Source organism: Stenella coeruleoalba (assembly GCF_951394435.1).
Source record: "Stenella coeruleoalba genome assembly, chromosome: 1".
In the NCBI taxonomy this organism is placed as follows: domain Eukaryota; kingdom Metazoa; phylum Chordata; class Mammalia; order Artiodactyla; family Delphinidae; genus Stenella; species Stenella coeruleoalba.
The window spans coordinates 141941110-141961460 of NC_137169.1; the positions used below are offsets into that span (position 1 = coordinate 141941110).

General features: G+C 41.2%; 1 protein-coding gene across 2 annotated transcripts in view; it reads right to left on the reverse strand.

The window, feature by feature from the left end:
* Positions 1 to 2567: 2567 nt before the first annotated feature.
* RAB3GAP2 (RAB3 GTPase activating non-catalytic protein subunit 2) overlaps positions 2568 to 20351 on the reverse strand; it is an 88259-nt gene continuing 70475 nt past the window's right edge. Inside the window, exons 24-35 of one of the 2 annotated variants that reach the window (XM_079929457.1) lie at positions 19544 to 19772; positions 17123 to 17296; positions 16916 to 17022; positions 14457 to 14523; positions 12028 to 12098; positions 9520 to 9555; positions 8196 to 8270; positions 7659 to 7877; positions 4360 to 4449; positions 4012 to 4158; positions 2949 to 3107; positions 2568 to 2743 (exon numbers count right to left, since the gene is read on the reverse strand). In XM_079929457.1, the coding sequence (XP_079785583.1) occupies positions 2588 to 2743; positions 2949 to 3107; positions 4012 to 4158; positions 4360 to 4449; positions 7659 to 7877; positions 8196 to 8270; positions 9520 to 9555; positions 12028 to 12098; positions 14457 to 14523; positions 16916 to 17022; positions 17123 to 17296; positions 19544 to 19772 (1530 nt within the window). In that variant the 3' untranslated portion in view covers positions 2568 to 2587. Of the gene's footprint in view, positions 2744 to 2948; positions 3108 to 3936; positions 4159 to 4359; positions 4450 to 7658; positions 7878 to 8195; positions 8271 to 9519; positions 9556 to 12027; positions 12099 to 14456; positions 14524 to 16915; positions 17023 to 17122; positions 17297 to 19543; positions 19773 to 20351 lie in introns of both variants that reach the window. The other variant, XM_079929456.1, reaches the window with a different exon arrangement.

Below are 20351 nucleotides of genomic sequence, written 5' to 3' on the forward strand. Positions count from 1 at the left end.
AACCACAGCAACTGCTAAGAGAACTTATTATTCCATGTATGCTTAGTGTTATTTAATCTGAGTTTTCTGTGATTTTAAACTGTAATCAATTTCTTTTTTAAAGAAAGCAATTGAACAGTGTTTACTTCAACCTTAGTTTAATTTTTATAACAAAGGTGAAACACTTTTCTCCATACCTCATTTTTCTTTTTGCAAAAGCATGAACCATTTAGAAGCTTGGTGTGCTATATTCCTCTTCATTTGCATTTATCCTGTCTCTTCTAGTTCTACATCTAAATACAACCTGTAATGTAGAATTTATGATTATTTGAACGCTTTTGTTTTCCTTTGCATTATACAACAGAATTTAACAAGGTATAAAATGCCTATTTAATGTTCATGAGGAAAGGTGTATTGGGGGGGTTGGCCGTGGGAGTAGATCTAAGAAAACACTACTCGCTAGTTATCGGTTTCCCACCAATAACTGCAGTATGTGCAACATGCCTGTTTCAGAAACTGTCCATTCTGTATCGTTATTTGTGGCTCTTCATGGTTACACAATGCATACACAGGTATTTATTTTCCTTTCCTCTATCAGATTTATTTTAAAAGCCCTTAATGAAGTAGTAAAATATTTAACTGCTTGTTTTAATCATACAACTGAGAATTCAATTTTAAAATTCTTTGAATGGCAAAGTTTAGGATTATAAATCTTAACTAGAGATTCAATGCTTTGTTATGGTTCTAGGAGCCATATTTCAGCTGATCAATATTCTCAACAATCCCCAAATTTGATTACATGTCCTACTAGAATAAGTTCAGCCAGTTTTATTATCTAAAATGCTTATTAGATACCCTCTCCCCCAAAAGTGATAATGGAATCAAAGTGACTGATTTATTAATCTTTAAAAACGCCTGTAATTCCAAGTTTCTTTGACCAGCCTCCAAGGTTCATAACTACTTTCAGAGTATTTAGAAAAGTCACAGAAAGAACTAATCTTTCAGAATGCACGCAAGTGACTATATAGAGCTAGACATGTTTACGAGAAATCATATAAATGTGTCTGGATGGGGCAGCAGAGATCCCAGCAGAGGCTGAGAGGCTAGACCAGCCCGTGGTCGTTTTCAGTGTTTCTATTGCAGCGTGTGCCTCAATCAGACATACAAGGCCCTCACCCCACGTCCTCAAGACATCTGAAAAATTAATCTTTCAAGATTTTATCGACAAATGAAACAGTAATTATTAAGTTTTAGACACTTCTTATTTGGATGTGATCTCTTAGTTAAAAAGAATTTACACTGGGATATCCTCAAACATCAGACTTTTCCTTTATGTTCCTGATTAACGCCTCAAATTTGTACAATTGCGAGAGTTGGCTTCTTCCTAAGGAAGTGAAGAACAAACTTCTGTATCACAACGAGTTGCTACGAATAACAGCTGTGATCCAGGACATGTCAGTACTCACACTGTATGGCTACATTCCAAAGATTTACCATAATAAATACTTGGTGTTATTTGTACAGCTCTTTACAGAGTTTTGGTTTACAGTTTTTTGGTTAATTTGGTTTTAATCAACAAATGATTATTCAGCACTTGGACTGCTCTAGGCACTGTAGGGTACAAAATTAGTTGTATTTATCCTCTCAAGCCAGCTGTGAGGTAGGTTCGCTAAAGCTGTAGTATCATCACTAAGCATTTTCTGTATTGTTCTTAAGAACAGGTAACATTACCAAGTCCCAGAAGCAGACACCTCAAAACACTCGTAGGAAAAATAACGTTGGACCTTAGATTTTTAGCATCTTTGCCCCTTTTTTTTAAACGTAAGTTTTACAAGATAATACATTTTTACAATTACCTGATGTGGATACAGCTTTGAATCTTGGCAAAAAGCAAATCTTAACTTGCATTTTAATTAATTTTGCTGTGTTGCTTGCATCTTAGATTCTGTTTTGGCAAGTACAGCAGGTTAAGGGTTCCATTTAGTGTCCATTCTGATGAATATATGATCTTGAACCCATTATTCCGCCACAGGCAGGGTCATCCTCCTCTGATGGCAACAGCATAACCTCTGGGAAAGAAACCTGTCGGCATCCAGAGCTCCAGGGGGCAGTGCCCCAGTACGGGACCAAGCATGGTAACAAAAGCGTTTTCCCAACATTTACTAAAGAGGAAGTGGTGTACTTCTCTCATGTAACTGGTGGGGACTATACATGAACACGTTTAAATTTAATTACAATAACGTTTTGAGTACGAAATATAGAATGTTATAATAAGAACATAATCTGTAAATTATAACCAGTTTTAAATAGCAAAGTTTAACAATAAAGCTACTTAAGTGCTTGAATTAAAAATAAACAGTCAAACATCTGCAAGAAGAGTTAATAGTATAGTTGATACTTGTTCATATTTTATCATCAGTATTAACCAAAGGAGGGGAATTTAGCCAAGACTGCACTTTTTAAAAGTAATAATGTATTTTTATTTATTTTACAAAAGGAAAAAAACCATATTCCCTCCATAAAATTCCAGATCTTACTGTGTAAAATAACCATGCACTAATTCATATTATAGTCACACAATTTTAGACTGTTTACAGTAGATAAAGTGTCATAAAGGAGGAATAGCTATGGCTTCCACAGCTTCAGTGAGGTGCAAGGCTAAACTATACTGCCCGTGGTTTTCTGGTAAAAGCTCAATTACTTTATTTACTAGTTTAGCTGTTGTTGCAATTGGCACTTCTGTGTTTTGAAGATCCTGGGGGCTCTGCAAATGGGACACAAAAATAACCCGTCAGTTACATACAACTGAATCATCTTACTTGAACTTAAGCATTAGCCAGAGAGTAATTTCCCAATAAAAATGCTTTTCTTCAGAACTAAGTAGATTAAACTTAAATTTTTCCTCTACTGAAAATGCACATGAAAAAACATCCAGTGACCTGCTGACTCCTCTCACTGCCGGCACTTACCATGGCCTTCAGCCAGGTGCACAGCGTCGGGGGCAGCCTGGCAAGTAGCTCCAGCCCCTCCCTCGTCTGCGTGCGCAGCACCGCGTGCGCCAGCCGCTGCCCTATCAGCACCAGCAGCTGCGAGGCCAGGACCTCTTTGTCCTGAACCTGGAGGATGGCCTGTGGAGATGAACGTGAACAAACAGATGCAAAAGCTAACAGCTGGGCTTCCTTTAGGAAAGGCACCCCCCGTGCCTAGTTCGGTGCCTAGGAGAGGCTACTTCATTTCTGAGGTATGGCCATTTATACAACCAAAAGAAAGCCCAATTCAAACAGCATTTAAACCCCAAATTTCTTCTCATCACCTGACTTTGGCCGCCTCTTATCTCCTAATTTTTCAGTTCAGCATGACTACAGGAGTCATTTTCAAGCTTTAGGCAAAAGAAGGGATTATATTAAATCATGTCGTGACTAACCGTGGGCTATGAGACCTCCTGTGACCTGGTCCCTGACCTCAGACCTCGTGTTCTTTCTGCCTCTAGCAGTAAGAGGCAGAAAACCTCCCCCTGGTTTTCTGAGTGGCTGGGCTGCTTCTTATCCTTGGGGGCTCGGCTCTCATGTCACCTCTGACCACCCTGTTATACTTCTGTTTATTCACATGGTCTTGTGAATTTTCTTCGCAGCATTTACCACTCAGTACAGAATTGAGCATGCTTCTCTGCTCCTACGAGTAGACTGTGGATTCTGAGGAAGGCACCCTGTCTGTTTTGTTTATGGCTCTGTCCCTCTGCATAAAACAGGCCCGGCATACGGCAGGAGTTACACTAAACATTGACCAGAAACAGGAATCTGATTAGTTTTTTATTTTAATTCTCTTCACGTTTTGTGCCTAGAAGTTCTAACAAAAGAAGGAAAAGCAAAAAGCTTTATTGGCAACTTTACTGATTCTTTACTCGAGCTATCAATTTTAAAACTTGAGCCCAAATGACATTCACCGGGTGATTATTACCTCTTCTCCTAAGTGGTCAGCTCCATAGCTGTAGAGTTCCCCCACATAATGCCTCCTAACAACATCTTCACTAACTTGAAGGTGATGGGCCAGATCCAGGGCCAGCACTGGCCAATCTTGGTCTTTCCCCAGAAGAGTGGTCATTGCCTCTTCTGAGGAGCCTTTGTCCTTCGTGACTGCATGTCGGGCCTGGACAGCTGCACTGACGACTTTCAATAAGAACTTGAAGATGGGCAAAGAAGGAGAGCAACATCTTGTTAGTATGTTTCATTAAAAAATATGCAAATCCAAGTAATCGTTGACTTTCCTGTCAATTACTGTGGCTTTTCCATTAAAATAGTTATCAAAAAAAGACACATAATTTAAAGGGAAGTTAACTCTCAAGAACACCTTAGAGGTGGTCATCCCAATAACTGTAATTACCTGCTGTCGTACAGAAATAAAATTTGCATCCATTTCTCCACTAGGTAATAACTGAATTGAAGTTAGGTCTTTGAAAAATGCGTTTTTCCCCTAAAGAGAAAGAAGAGACCAAGAAAACTGATGAGTATGAACTGTTACTAAGGTGAAAAAAAGATTTAAAAACGAAGTCATTTAATCAAGAATAACTTTGATTTTTTTTGTCTTTGAACAATAACAATTCTATTCATTTAATTTTTATAACTATTATCTAGCATGCGGTAGGCAGCCTTTAGGGTGGGCCGCGGTGGTCCCCTCCTCCTGGTACCCGTGCATTGTGTAATCCCATTCCCCCAAGGGGGTGCTGGTGACTCACTGCTAGTGAGCAGAATTAGGCAGAGATGAGGCAGGTTACTTGCAGGATCAGGTAACAAAAGCACTGTGCCTTCTGCCCTAGGAGCTCATAATCACTCACTTACTCAGAGGGCTGCTGTGCCGTGAGCTGCCCTACGGAGTCACACGTGTGGCAAGGAGCTGAATCCCGCTGGTAGTCGTGTAAGCCTGGAAGTGGATCCCCAATCCCGCCCCTGGTGGAGCCCAGAGGTGAGACCGCAACCCTGGCTGACACCCCAGCTGCAGACCTGCGAGAGACCTGGGGCCAGAGCCACCTGAACAAGACTCACACATGCTACTCATTTGCTGTTTTCAGCCACTAAGGTTGGGGATCATTCGTTGTGCAATAATTGATAACTAGCACATAGTATATACTCTGCATCCTCTTAAAAACACTTGTTGAACTGTTTAAAAACATTTGTTTCAGAGAACAGATCTGTTTCCGAAGAGCCAAAAAGGAATATCAGGAAATAGGATTTCAGAAGTCCCCAGGAAGGAAATGTAATACAGAGCAAAGAGCTGGAAGACCCAGGCTCTAGTCCCAGGCCCACCCCTTCCAAACAGGTCACCTTGGACAAATGACCCCACCATCCTGGGCTGCAGTTTTTTCAGGTCATGCCAGATATCACCTAAGGTACTTTCTAGACCTAATCTATGATTGCAGGTCAGCTGGTGTGACCGCCAAGTAGGGTGAAGCCACTCATCCTTTAGTGGTGAGAGACACCAGACTTCCAACGGCAACCCACCACATGTGGACATCACCGTTTGGAAGTTTTCCCACACACTCACCCACAGTCTGTTACTCTATAGTTTCTACCCGGAGGTCTTAGGTATCAGGGTCTACTCTACACCAGAGCCTTTGGATTGGGAATATGTGTGCACGTTTATTATTTACTACGTTCCAGACACAAAGTACTTCATGTTGAGTATGTCATTTAACCCTCATGACAACCATGAGGTAGGCACTAGAATAATCACGCTCAGGCTAGGAGAACTGAAATAACTCTAGCCGGTAAATGGCAGAGGTGGGATTCCGTTTCACCTGCCAAAACACACTGCTTTGGTATTTGCACATGAGAGTCACACAGCTGTCTCAGGCCATCCCAGCATGATCTGGGTTGAGACTAACATCACCACTGTGCTTGTCCAATTCTGGACATGTTCTGGTTTCTAAAAGTAACTTTTTGAGGGGAATACTGAGCTAGGTACTTTATTTTGGTTGCTTTAAAACAAAACAAAACAAAACAAACTTTTAAGTACTTATGGAAATAAATTTCTTAAAACATACTATTTCTGCTTATATATACTCTCAGATTCAACACTTCCAAACCACTGTAAATGGGCTTCCTTGTAAATGGCATGCCCAGTCTCCCAAACTTGAAACTGGATTTAATTTTAATCCCCTCTGCTTCAGCGCTGAACCTAGCGTGTCCTCAGGTTACTGACTCCTGGAAATCCCTTCATGATCTGTATTATTCTCCCCAGTCCACATCCTCACCAACTCCTGATTCCCAGTGGTTTCCCAGACTCTACTCACCACGCCCTCCCATCCCTTCTGCAGACCTCTGTCATGTACCTTCTCTTTATCACCTCCTTACTTATGAATGCATTAAACATTTATTGGGCTCCTGTTATGTGGCCAGCATGGCACATAGACATGGGGATATGGCAAAGAGGTGGTCAGTTCAGGAAATGTAGACAAAGACTTTGAAGCGAAGGTGACACTTAAGTAATAAATGAATAACGAATAGGAGCTGACCATACAGAATAGTTGCCTGTGAAAATGGAACGATACAAACACGACAAGAGATGATAAGAATGTCTGCCTTCTCTGAGGGGTGGGGGGTAGTGAACAGTGGCTAGAGCACAAGGTAAGAGAGGAATGGACGGCAGAAAAGGTAAATTATGGGGTGGGGAAGCCTTCCTCGGGCTCCATGTTTCCCCGTGGCAGGAAATATTAATACTATGCCAGGTCTCCCGCTCTCACTCGCTGCTGCCCAAATGGACGGTGCCTTTGGGAGAAGGAACTGAGCTCTCAGCAGCGCCCTGTTCCCCCTTCTTCCAGGACGCAGTCTTCCTGGGGGAGCTCCCGGCACCAGGAGCCCGACGGGAAGCCTGCAGGTGTCCGGGGGTGCCGTGGCTGCGCAAGAGCGGGATCATCGTTTACTGACACAAGCTGGGGTGGAGAAGCCGGTTGAGGCTGTGTTTTACGTACTGGCATGAAACTAATACAACTGAATCTGTGTTTTGGGAAGAAAGCTCTGGCAGCATGGGACTGGGTGGAGGGAAACTGGAGGCTGCTGTACCACCCTAGGGGAGACAACGAGGCCTGAGCTCAGGCTACAGTGATGGAGAGGGACGGACGGAAAGGATTTAAGGAAGAACTGATAAGAATCAACTTACAGTGACTGTGGGACTTGAAGAAGGGAACTGAGCTAGCTGTCTCCAAGGTTGCTAGTTTACGCCAGGGCACAGACAGCGACATCACTCATCAACTGACCAAGCCAGCGAACTCGGGGGGAACAGCAAGTGTAGGTAAGGGGAGGTGCAGGTGAGGGTAGAGAGAGACTGTAGGAAGGAGGTATCTGCAGTCCACAGCACATGCCAAGAGAGGCGTTCAGTAGAAATACATGCCCCAAACTCTGGGGACAGGTCAGGCCTGGAGACACACAAGACACACAAGAGGGAGAAAAGGAGTGTATCCAAGAAGCATGTGCAGAATGAGAAGGGCAGATGGCTGAGAGGGCAGAACCCTGGGACACCAATATTTAAGGTAGACCAGAACAAGGAAGCCTGGCAAGGAATAGGGGACAGAGACCCCCGTGACGAATAATCCTATACAAGACACACACAAAGGGCTGAATGACTTCCATAAGACAGTCCTACTAGACCCTCAGCTCCGAGAGGCTCTCAAGTCCTCCGAGGATTACCTTACTATCAAAGAGAGAGAGTGGCTTCACGGCCTTCAGAGAGAACCTCATGACAGCGTACAGGAGGGAGCACAGGACGGAATGGTGCTCCACCAGCGGGTAGTGGATGTGCCTCTGCTCCAGCGCCAGCTCCACTATGGAGACCGGTCCTTCCACGGCCAGCCAGGCATCCTCCGTGTCCAAGACGGGCACTTGCATTTCATCCCGGCTGACGTCTGCCTGGGTGTTTTGAGAAGGGAGAACTGTGTTCAGAATTGGAGAAATAATAGTTTGCAAACATCTTAATGAGCTTACTACCAGCAGCAAAGTACAAACCCGTATTTCTCCCCACCCCTCAAGTTATAATAGTAAAAAAAAAAAAAAAAAAAAAACATAAAATCTAATTCTAATAAGAAACATCACTATTTTTTAGGCTTAAGTCAAAACTTAGATGTGAATCAATGAAAAATAATCTCTTTTAATAGTTCTTAAGTCCAATGACTTTCAAAATATTTGACACTTTAGAGACAGTTCAGAATGAAAATACAGCTCTTTTACCTCCATTAAAGTCTGAAGAAGATCCCAGCAACACCCAAGGAAAGATGTCATTGCTGTGTCGCTCATCCCCACGTCCTGTTTTTAAGAAGGGACATAATTAGCTCCGGCAGCAAAACTGCTAGTTTTTCATCAGAAAAATAAACAGAACACACACAAAAAACGCACCTATTCGACTGACTTTCTGCACTGAATAGACAGGTAAGAATTGAAAGTCAAGGCACTTGACTTTAATTCCTTTCTTTAGATTCAACTAATTTTAAAATTAGGCTTTAAAAAAGATGGTTTTACCCTCAACTTTTAAAAAATGTCTCTCTGTATTGGAAAGACGCAGTGTCATCGGTTAACCACAGATAGCGGGGTGGCAATCCTGCTCCCATCTGGCTCGCTGAGGCATTTGCTAGCCAAACCATCACGGTGTGCGGTAAGATTCCTCTCGTGTGTGAATCTTAAAAGTTCCAAGAAAACAGCTTGGTGTGGTTCCAGAGCATCTTTGAGGGACTGAACTGAACCCTCTGAACAAAACTAGGATCCCCAAGCCAGTGAACTAAACACCAGACTGATGCTGTGGGCAACGAATCCTTCCTGAAGGGGCCTGTCCAAGGGGCCACTGTGCTCACATGCAGTCTTTTTTTAAACCAAGAGCCAACAAATCCCTTACATCCCTAAGTAATTCGTCCTTAAGGAATACAGCACGTGTGTGTGTATGTACACACATATACGAACGGTAGTCATACAGCCACTCTCAAGAGCATACAGATGATTTCTTCAACAATGGAGATTTTTCAGGACCTAAGGGCCTATAATGGCTGGGTTCTTGTGTCCAAGTATTTATTAAGATATTTGTAATAAGAATATTTCAAAGTTTTGAGCAAACGCTAGCACTGTGAATCACTGACCTCAAATATAAGCCCCAGTATCCATGGACTGGAACGTTACTGAAGACTATTTGTACAATAGCTATTAGATAAAGGTAGATCAAACTCACTACTCATATGAATCCACTTCCATTATAAATTTCTAATTGGAAGGACAGCAAAAATACGCAGCAGTGGCCGCATGTTATCCTCCTGTCCACAGTCCAAAGTTGCAGACATCTTGGCAAACTTAGTTTCAACATACTATCTGATAATCTGGAAAGGTAAATTAAAATTGGCCATAGTTCATGACCAGTTTCCTTATTGATATACTATTCTCTTTGCATTTTTCTTATCTCCCGATGCGTCATCAAAATGGTTAAAGGCAGAGTTCATCGCCACAGTTAATAAGGTACTACATAAAGTGCAAAATTAACAACTACACGTCTAGTTAAGGGAGATTCACTTACCCTGCGGCATAACCTATCCTTTGGTGCTTTTCCAACCTGAGACAAGAGGACATAAGATGCTGCATTTAATTAATAATTTAAATCAAAAGGCATTACCATGGTACAGGAAGTAGAAAGTAACCAAATTTAAAAAATGTAAACGCAGCTATGAATAAAGGCAGTACTAATTTCATCAATTAAACATTGGTTCTACTCATTTATAACACAACGCAACTAATTTTGTGGTGGAACTTAAAAATATATTACGAAAAATACACTGGGCTCACAAATAACCCCTTTCAAAAATACTTATTTTTGAACTATTAAATAAGAAAAACTCCAAAAATCTGGTTCCCACTTTGCATAATCAGATTACTGCACTACCTTAAAACCTAGAACCAAACTCAAGGCTACGAATAAGCAGCAGCTAAGAATTCTGCTAGTTGATGAAGACACACAATACGAACCTTTAAATGGTCAGAAAGAAGGAAGAAACGTCTAAAGCAGACAGAAGTTATATTCCTGGCTCAGAAAATCAGCTGGTGTCCTTATTCAGTAAGTAATTAGTGAGATTCAACTGTATACTTTATACAGGGTAATAAGTGGGAGATAAAGGTTCTGCCCTTCAGGAACATTACCTGATAAGACAATTCACAGGAAACAGTGAAAATGAAAAGGACAACAGACTCTTCGCCTCATTACCTCTCACTGCGATTACTGCAGTGGCCTTCAACCCCAATTTCAACATACTTCACTCTGTTGCCAGAATCGTTTTTTAAAGATGCAAATCTGAACATATCATTCCGCTGCTTAAAACTGCCCCAATGTCTTCAAGACAAAAATGACAGCTACCATTTACTGCGCCCTCACCAGCTGTGCCAGGCGCGATGCTAAGTAGTTTACACATGTTAGAAAACCCCAGATCCAGAGCCCACACAGAAGTTCTCCACGGTTGGCTTCCTGCTCCTTTCTATAGCCTGTACTTCAACCAATCAAAGCTACTTGCAGCTCTCTGAATCCAACATGCTGTCTCCCATCTCCAGGACCTTTTGCTGGAAACATTTGCTCCTCACCCACTTTTTACTGATTCATATATACTCATCTTCCAAAATTCAGCCCAGAAGCCTTCCCTTGTCATTTACTTCCTCTTCCGAGTTCCAAGAGCACCCTGTTGTCTGTTTACCATCTTTCTGATTGTGGGTTCTTTGAGGGCAGGGGCTGTGACTTTTATCTCTGCAACCACAGAACCTAGCACAGTCCTTGGCACATAAGAGACACTTATAATAAATATTTGTTGAATGAATGATCCTAAACTCTCTGCTTCCTTGTTCAGGACTGCTTAAACCCCGAGTTTTGAGGGTCAGATGGGACAGTGGGTATAGAATGCTGAACATCTGTACACGGTAACACAAACAGAGAAAAGGCTTTGTATTATTAGTCTCTCAAGACGGTGGTCAGAGGTGAAATAGAACAATACCATAAAGGCCAAAAGGAGTGTGTTTCAAGAAAGAAGCAGGTAAGTGGGCAAGAAAGATGAGTGCACAGGAAACAGATTTAACTACACAAAAAGGTTACCAATGATTTCAAAGCACTTTCTAGAGGAGCATGGCCTATAGGGGGTCTGAGCTGGAGTGCTGTTTTCCATTTAGGAATGTCTGTCATTGTACATTTCAAAGAACATGTTGTCATTATAGCAGTAGTTCTCCTGACATCCACTTAACTGCTGCCAGAGTAACTGACATTCTCAGCTGGCCCGTAAAGCACACTGACAAGGGCCCTGGCCACACTGCTTGAGGCCCAAAGGCTCCCCTCCAGTACACCAGCAGCTTCTCCCACCGGTTGAGTTATAGGCTTACCTGTTAGGTTTGTTGCCAAATCTACTTATGCTGGTTGTACATACTGTAATTAAGTCACTGATGAAATATGAACGAGGAAAAAAGGGAGTTCTTTATGTGAATACTGTGTTGACCCCTTTAAAAAGATTTATGGAGGAGAGTAGCTAACTCCTAGGTCTACTGGATTAGATACAGAGGAAACAACTACAAAACTAGGGGATAAATTATAAAAATCTAAAGATTTTGCACTCAGATTGCATCATAGCTTTAAAGAAACAGGATCTAGAAATCACAGGCAATGCTTTATGGGTGAGGTTAATGTAGGAAAACCTAAGTAAAATTGCAATCGACCCTATTCAGAGAAAATATCTTGGCCCTACATCCAAAGATTGGCGAGGAATTGTGCATTTGTATGCTTTAATTTAAAATAAAGTGCAAATCCTTGCTCGAATCGACCTCTGGTCTTAGTCACTTGGGTTAAGAGGCTTTTACAGGACATTACTCTCTTTCAAGGATTTGGGCTCTTCAAGTCATCATCATCAAAAGGCCAGCACAGCTGAGCACAAATAAAATGTAATGTCAAATAAAAAACAGTCTAACAAGGCTTAATGTAAATAATCTTTCTTATATCAGTCAATTATTAAGGGAGCCAAATAAACAAGAAGTCAGTACAGGAAATTTACAATTACCTTACCTTATCCATCAAGTACGTAGCAGCAGAAAACCTTTTAACTAAAAATGTGTTCCACATCATCAGTGCGATGCCTGGACAACAAGTAAAGTAAAGCAGTGACCAGAATGCTTCTATATTTTCTCTTTCATCATATATAACAAATTGCTGTCTTCCTTAAGCTTATAAAACTATCTGGGCTATTTATTTAGATATTATTTCTTATATCTTATGTAATAAAATTAATAAAAACCTTTATCTTTAATAAAAATCAGAACTGGGCCGCGTGAGAGGATATCCAAATGGCCAATAAGCATAAGAAAAGACTATGTCATTAGTCATGAGAGAAACAGAGATTAAAACTACACAGAGATAGCTTTACACAACCAACAGAAAGGCTAAAATTTTTTTATATGACAACACCAAGTGTTGACGAGGATGTGGAAACAATGAGAATGCTCATACACTGCTGGGGGGATAATAAATTGGTAAAACCACTTGGAAAAGTACTTGGCAGTATCTACCTAAGCTAAGTACGTCTACCGTGTGACCCAGCAATTCCACTGCAGAAACGGTCACAAAAATGTGTAGAAGAGAGGCAAGGACAGCTTTATGCATAACAGCCAAACACTGGAAACAACCTCAATGGAGTTTTCTAATATGTGACCACTAAATAAAGTGATATACAAAAAAAGTATTAAAAAGCAAAACAAAATACAAAAAAACTATTTTTAAAAAACTCAACCAAACAAAAAAACTGGGCTTTACATGTCCATATACAATAAACTGTGGCACTGATATTAAATTTCTGTAACAGCTGACAGGCAGTGTAAACATGACATTTCACATGCTGTATTATTACCCACACAGCTGGTTCTGTATCTAGGAGTGAGGTCCTGCAGAGGAAGCCAGGAAGCTTACTCAATGTGCAAATTGGGTAAAGTTTTTTTTTTAATTGAAGTATAGTTGATTTACAATGTTGTGTTAGTTTCAGGTGTACAGCAAAGTGATTCAGATGTATATATTCCTTTTCAGATTCTTTTTCCTTATAGGTTATTACAAAATATTGAGTATAGTTCCCTGTGCTATATAGTAGGTCCTTGTTGGTTATCTATTTTGTATGTAGTAGTGTGTATATGTTAATCCCCAACTCCTAATTTATCCCTCCCCTAACAAACTGGGTAAAGTTCCAACTTGAAGAAACACCATTTTTTCAGTAAGGATAGAATATTCTAGAGACAATATTTTCCAAATGAGCCACTTTAAATCGTTTGTTTTCGCCTTTGGAAGAAAGTAAGAGCTAAGATATGAACATATAAAATAAATTTTAAGTTCTTATCATGTAAAATGAGACATTTTAGAATTTCTGCAATTTGACCTCATACCACCTGCAACAAGGTGTTACAGGAGAGGAAATAAGTAGCTTCTCTAGAATGTAACACAGAGACATAAAGGTGATAGATACCTCCCCTTACCTGGACCCAAACCTAGTCTCACCACTTAGTATTTTATTAACTTCCTATCTTAGTATCTGACTAGCCTAGTACTGAGCTCCTCGATTAATTCATAGGGAATCTAATCTATCTATTAAATGGAACCAGCAATCTGGTGACGATTTTTCTACAATAATTTGTAACATTTTTTTCAAGGAGACATCAGCAGTCCCCGTGGTACAGCAGCCAATGGAGAATATTCATGTTTATCAAAAGAAGCACAAGGTGGAAGGGATAAATTAGGAATTTGGGATTAGCAGATACAAACTATACTATATATAAAATAGATAAACAACATGGTCCTACTGTATAGCACAGGGAACTATATTCAATATCCTATAATAAACCATAATGGAAAAGAATATGAAAAAGAACATATATGTGTATAACTGAATCACTTTGCTGTATACCAGAAACTAATACAACATTGTAAATCAACTATATTTCAATAAAAGCGTTTTTTTTAATTGATGCAGATACTGACACAGACAATTCATTTTGTAAACAAATGAAATAAACTTAGATTATTGATAAATACAAAAAAAAAATGGAGAAGAAGAAGCACAAAGTAGTTTGTAGGGTACATTATTATTAGGCTTTGGCTATCTAACTTTTTCATCAGGAATTACAGTCCTGAGCAGACCATTCTTCTTATCTACCTGTGAACTACAGAGGGAATCAATAATTCATGCATAATATTCTCCTTACTTACACCTAGGAATAGTCATCAGTGTGGGAAACTGATTGGTGGGGAGAGAAGGTGATAATTAGTGCCAGCCCCCTCCCCCTTTGGGGACAGCCTTTTTTCAAGCAGTTAAAACAGCCAGTACTTTGCATACAGCAATACACAGTAATGTGTTAGGTGGCAGGACTGTCAAGGAAAATTTCAACAGGATGTGAATTTAAGAGACTTGGCTCTTTGGAATGAAACAGTTACGTTTTTAACACCTGTTTACTTACCATTCTGAACATGTGCATTAAGAATGTGCTCCAAGTGTTCTATTGACCTAACAAAAAAAAGTGCTTCCTTACATAGAGGGAGCAAAAAGAGAGAAAAAAGATATTATTTAATAGGTGTTTCAAATACAAACGGAGACTTCTTACGTAAATTTCCACATAAAGTTACCCAAGAATGTTATACTAAGAACACAGAATTATTAGGGAAGAAGTAATTTTGCATAAGATAATGTTAATGGTCGCTCTTAAATTTACATCATCTATATAATGATTGATTCCTAGGACATCTGATTCAAAATTTACTGTGGTTTGTACACCATAGCAGTATTCTCTCCAATAAATACTTGAATTTCACACAGATATGAAAACAATAGGTTTACTTTCTTTGCAAATATCATTCATTCTTCAACAAATGTTTATTGAGCAACTACTATGCACCCGTCTGCTGGAGGCACCAGAGATACTGTCATGAACAGAACAGAACCAAATCCTTGCCCTCCCTGAGGTTATGCTCTAGTGAGGGCGCTAGATAATAAATATGATAAGTAAATTACATAGGTTGTTAGTAATAAGTGCCAAAGAGAAAACATTAAAGCAGTAAAGGGAAATAGGAAATAGCAGAGGGGATGTTGGAAATTCAACTACTTTTAATCAAGGTAGTTTACGTATGAAAACGCAAATATGGTATGTAAAACTGATGAAATTATCTGAATGTTTGCTAAATAAATTTGTGGCCTGGGGGACTTCCCTGGTGGCGCAGTGGTTGGGAGTCCGCCTGCCAATGCAGGGGTCACGGGTTCGGGCCCTGGTCCGGGAAGATCCCACATGCCGCGGAGCAACTAGGCCCGTGTGCCACAACTACTGAGCCTGCGCTCTAGAGCCCGCAAGCCACAACTGCTGAGCCCTCGTGCCACAACTACTGAAGCCCGTGCACCTGGAGCCCATGCTCCGCAACAAGAGAAGCCACAACAATGAGAAACCCGTGCACAGCAACGAAGACCTGACACAGCCATAAATAAATTAATTTTTAAAAAATGTGTGGCCTGTACAATATTAAACACATCACCTTTGCTAATACGTGTCAGAAGTTCCCCACAAGTAATTTTGACTGTTTTGAGCCTAATAAAGCTGTGTGTGTAAAATGGTGGAATCGGGATAGGGGCTGCTGAATGGGACAAGGAGATAAATACTTAACAGGAAAAGAACAAACAAGAAAAATGACCACTAAACAAACATTTTAAACTGACCACTTATTTTAAACGTTAGACCTGAATCTGGAATTAATTCATTCAGATTTTAGAAACTACTGTGTCTCTGTTCTGGTCCTAACGTTCTTTTCTCATGCGGGAAAAGTATCCTGTATAGGAGGAGCCTGAATACGTCCACCATTCAGGCCGCAGGGCAGTCAACCGAAGACGGCGACGGGAGGCGTATCAAGAGGCCCCCTACCCTAAAATCATCTTTTGGTCAAAGTTTAACTGATCAAAGACGATTACTTTGTTTCAAGCACTTACTTTTAAAATGTCTTCCTTTAATATGAAAGAGATTACATGTTCAAGACAACATTTTTCTCAGAGGAAGGAAAACTATTGTTATCATTAATGTATTAGTGTGAATTAGTTCATCAATGAGATTCTTCTTCAAAAGTACAACCTGATATAAGGACAATAAAGGAAAGAATTTTGATTTGAGAAGGTTAATTTACCAGAGTACTGACTAAGGAAGCCTATGTGAACGACTGTGCAGCAAAGAGAAATACATGTCATGTGTTTTTACATCTTATCTTATCCTGGTGTCAACCCTGAAGGACTGGCACCATCATTAAAAAAGGGTGCGAGCAAAAAACAAGGTTCAGTGACTGGGTCAAACCCAGACACCTGTCTGGAGTCATCAAGTCCAGGCCTCCAGCCTCCAGGCCTCGGGCCTCTCCCTGCACCGCTTCCAGACTGAGAATGCCTGCGAGCGAGGGCGGCTGCTGGAAGGGGCAGAGAGCGATGCCCAAGCGGAGAGTCAGGCTGGCATCAGAGTCTTCACTCTGGTTTTTATCATGATGACTACAGTACAATACGAAGAACTGTCTATAGGTAGATGCTATCTCACACAGACAGTCCAAAGGAAATAAAAAATACACTCATCACAGTTTAACCAGGAGTAGGGCAAAACACGCTGGCATTAGAGAAGCTTAGGCATGAATCCTGGCCCGACTCAGGCAAGGAACCTGACTCCTCCGAGCCAGTTTTCTCTTCTCTAGAGTGGGGATAATGATGACACCCACACTTCACAGGTTTACGGTGAGGATTTTGAGAGAGGGTGTATGAAAAGGGCCTGGCACAGCTCCTGGTATGGAGACATTCCAAAGGGGAAGAAGCCAGTGTTTGTAAGTGACTGATGGAAACAGTCCCACGTACGTACAGCATGAGCACAAAACAGAACCAACACTAAAGTGGTGACGAGAGTCGTACCTCCGGATCTTTATTCCACTGAACAACGTACTCCCAGCAGCAATGGGCGTGCAGCACGTCCAGCTCGAGGCTACACGGAAACTGCTTGTAGGCCAAATGCAGCAGGTCTGAAAGTCAGAGGAGAGCGATGTATTGCTCCTGCCTGAAGGAAAGCTCCGCCCGCCTTCTCTATGCCAGATTTCATGTTTCCCCGTGTTTACGTCTTACCTGGGATGGCTCCCAAGTCCGTCTCCACCTCTGACACCTCAGATAAACCTCTGTTAATACCTTCTTTGGGTTCATCTGAGTTTTCTGCATCTCTTTCTTTATTAGCCAGTTTTAATACTTCAGGGCTGACATCCTGTTTAAATATCCACTTGGCTACACTGTCTGCAATGCCACCTATAGTTTGGAGACATGAAAGGAAATGAAAATTGGCAGCATTTGCCAAAAGGAGCCCGTACAGCACAGGATCTGAATGTCTCCATGAAGATCTAAGTGCCACGTTGTTTTAAGCCTGAAAGTGACCCCAAAGCTATGAGATTTATAGGTGTTGCCGCCTACCACTCACTGTATGAGGGCAAGTGGGATATTGGGTCTCTAAGGGCATCTTTATACTCTTGTAAAAGATTAGCTAAATACTAATGCAGATGCATATATAAGTCTGTATACCACATACCTTCAAAGTCCACAAATTCAAAATGCACTTTATCGGACATAGATGGAGACACGAATACATGTTTCAAATGCTTTCATTTAAATGCAAGTGAAAACAGACTGATTAGCATGATACTTGTGTCTAGGATTCTTAGGGCAAAACACTACTGTTAATAGTCAACTAACTTGCCTATATGGAATATTTGGGGGCAAAATTTAGCCATAGTTAATTAACAACATGATGCGATACCATATTTCCGTCATCAATATAGTTTAGGAAGTTATAAATTATAAAAAACATTCAAGACGAAGAGTCCCATTACCTAAAAGAAATAGAAACTTCTGTCATAAACCAAAACTTTTCCTCTCAGACTTTCTTTCTATTTTGATTCAAATATAAACCTTTTGACAAAAAGAATGTGAAGTCATAATTATCAGTGGAAATATCAATGAATGCTTGGCTTCTAAATCATCTGATAATTCCCGTTCCAGGATCAAGGCCCTGATCCTGTTGCTCGGGTTAATATTAAAATGGCGTTCCTACATTTTCACCAGGTGGCAGCACGGAGCGCAGTGAGTTTACAATTAAAAATGTTCACAAGCCTTCTAATGAATGAAAAAACGAGTTACCTAAATAAAAACTATAAATACCAGTATTTCTAAACCCAGACATGTAGTCACTCCGGTATCAAAAGCCTGACAGAGCGGCTGGTAAGGAGAGGGTACACGCCACAAGAAACTCAAAATTTAAGACGCCCGTGATCCTGCAAGATAGAAGCAAAGGAAGCCAGCGACTCCGGGACAGAAGAGAGTGGTGCATCGGAAAAGTGGTATGAAGTTCTGGGGAAGTTAGGAGGAAGAAGAGAGAACCTGCAGTCAGTGGATCAAGGTTTCGTGGAGGGAGGCAGCATTCGAGGCGGGCCTTGGCAGTTGAGTAAGATTTAGGGCCCACGAGCGGAGCAGCTCGGCCTCTCAGACCCAGAGATGGGGAATCACAGATGTTCCGTGTGAATTAGAATCTAGCAACAAGCAAGCAGGAGGTGGAAATGAGCTGCATTCCAAGTGAAGGTCCGTGGGGAGCAGGCCTAAGAGTTTACACTTTGTCCCACAGCAATTTCTGAACTTCCTAGTCCCAATCTTAGTCCCTTAAACCAGTAAAATTTTTTTTTTTTTTTTTTTGCGGTATGCGGGCCTCTCACTGTTGTAGCCTCTCCCGTTGTGGAGCACAGGCTCCGGACGCGCAGGCTCAGCGGCCATGGCCCACGGGCCCAGCCGCTCCGTGGCATGTGGGATCTTCCCGGACTGGGGCACGAACCCGCGTCCCCTGCAATGGCAGGCGGACTCTCAACCACTGCGCCACCAGGGAAGCCCCCCAGTAAAAATTTTTGACAAGCCCAAAGGACTTTAGCTTATGGGTTATATTTATTGATAATTACGGTATCAGAAATTAAAACTGAGAAAATGTTTAAAAAATTTTAGTAATTCATTTTAAAATAAAAATAATAAACCCATTACATGCTAGTATTTTATGAAAATAATTGTATCCGCCAAAGCAAAACAAGATATTTAGTGAGCACTACACTTTTGCAAACCTCTTTGATGTCTAGCTTCGATCTGGACTGCCCAAATCAGCTTCGACATGCTATCCACTGTGACCTGATGTTTTGGTTGAGGTGTATGAGGAAGATCTGGCCTCACATAGATATGAAGTTGGAAAAAAAGAGGAGTGCGACCACTCTTTGAGAACCGCGGCTTATTTTCTAAGGCGAGGGGAAGTAGCTGGTGGTTCCTGAGCAAGGAACTGACAGGATCAGACTTGGAGGAGATTAACTGAGAAGAAGTATGTGGTGGGTTATTTATTTTTAAAATCTGGGTGTATTTCTCTTTCCTTATTCTTTCAGTCATTTCTATAAAAAGCAAACCCCCAAATAGCCCATAACCATAAAAAAAAAACGTATATGGATACAGATGCTCAAATAAGCTTCAGGTTACCTTTTCCTCCTTCTAACAGCTTTTTAACAGAAAGCTTCGGGAGCGGCTCAGCCTGCAGCGATGATGCTTTGGAGGTTGAGGCATTCACTTTGCTATGAAGCAGGGTCTGAAGAAGGAGACAGTCCTCCAGCTGTTTCAGCAGAAGTTTCCAGTACTCGGTGTCAAGGGAGAGGGCCTCCCAGGAATCAGTGAGGGCCTCCGAATCAGTACCCGAAACTGTTTGGGAAAACTAACAGAAAATGCACAGGTGATACTCTGGCCAAGATTCTGGATCTACATTCACTTGAATGAGCTTTTAACTTGAAAGCTGATGCGTAGTCAGGATACATCACAAAGCGATACACAGATGCTGTTTCACAAATATTACTACTTGGCTGGATGGAACATGAGGGTCAGGAGTAGCCTGGAGATTTAGGGGCAACGATGATAGAGTCGGGGCATTTACCAAGAGAACAGCAGTGAGGGCCCCAGTTCAGCTAGCACGTACTGCAAAGGTTTCAGGGCCATCCCTACGACAGCCACAGCTTTTTCTGTCAGCACCAGGATACTGACGGTTCCTCAGAATGTACTTGCCAACATAAAAAATGTGTCTTAAATTTCTCTCCCTCCATTAGTATAAACATCGTAAGCCAGTCATATTAAAGTTAGCCCATAAACTACTGAGACTGACAATGTTGAGTGAACCTCTACGGACCTATTGAAGTATCTCATCTAATTTAATGCAACATCCCCCTAGAAAAAATTATTTGATTTACCATGAGATACAAGGGATGTTAATTAAGTCTTTTTCTCTTCTTAAATAAATTTC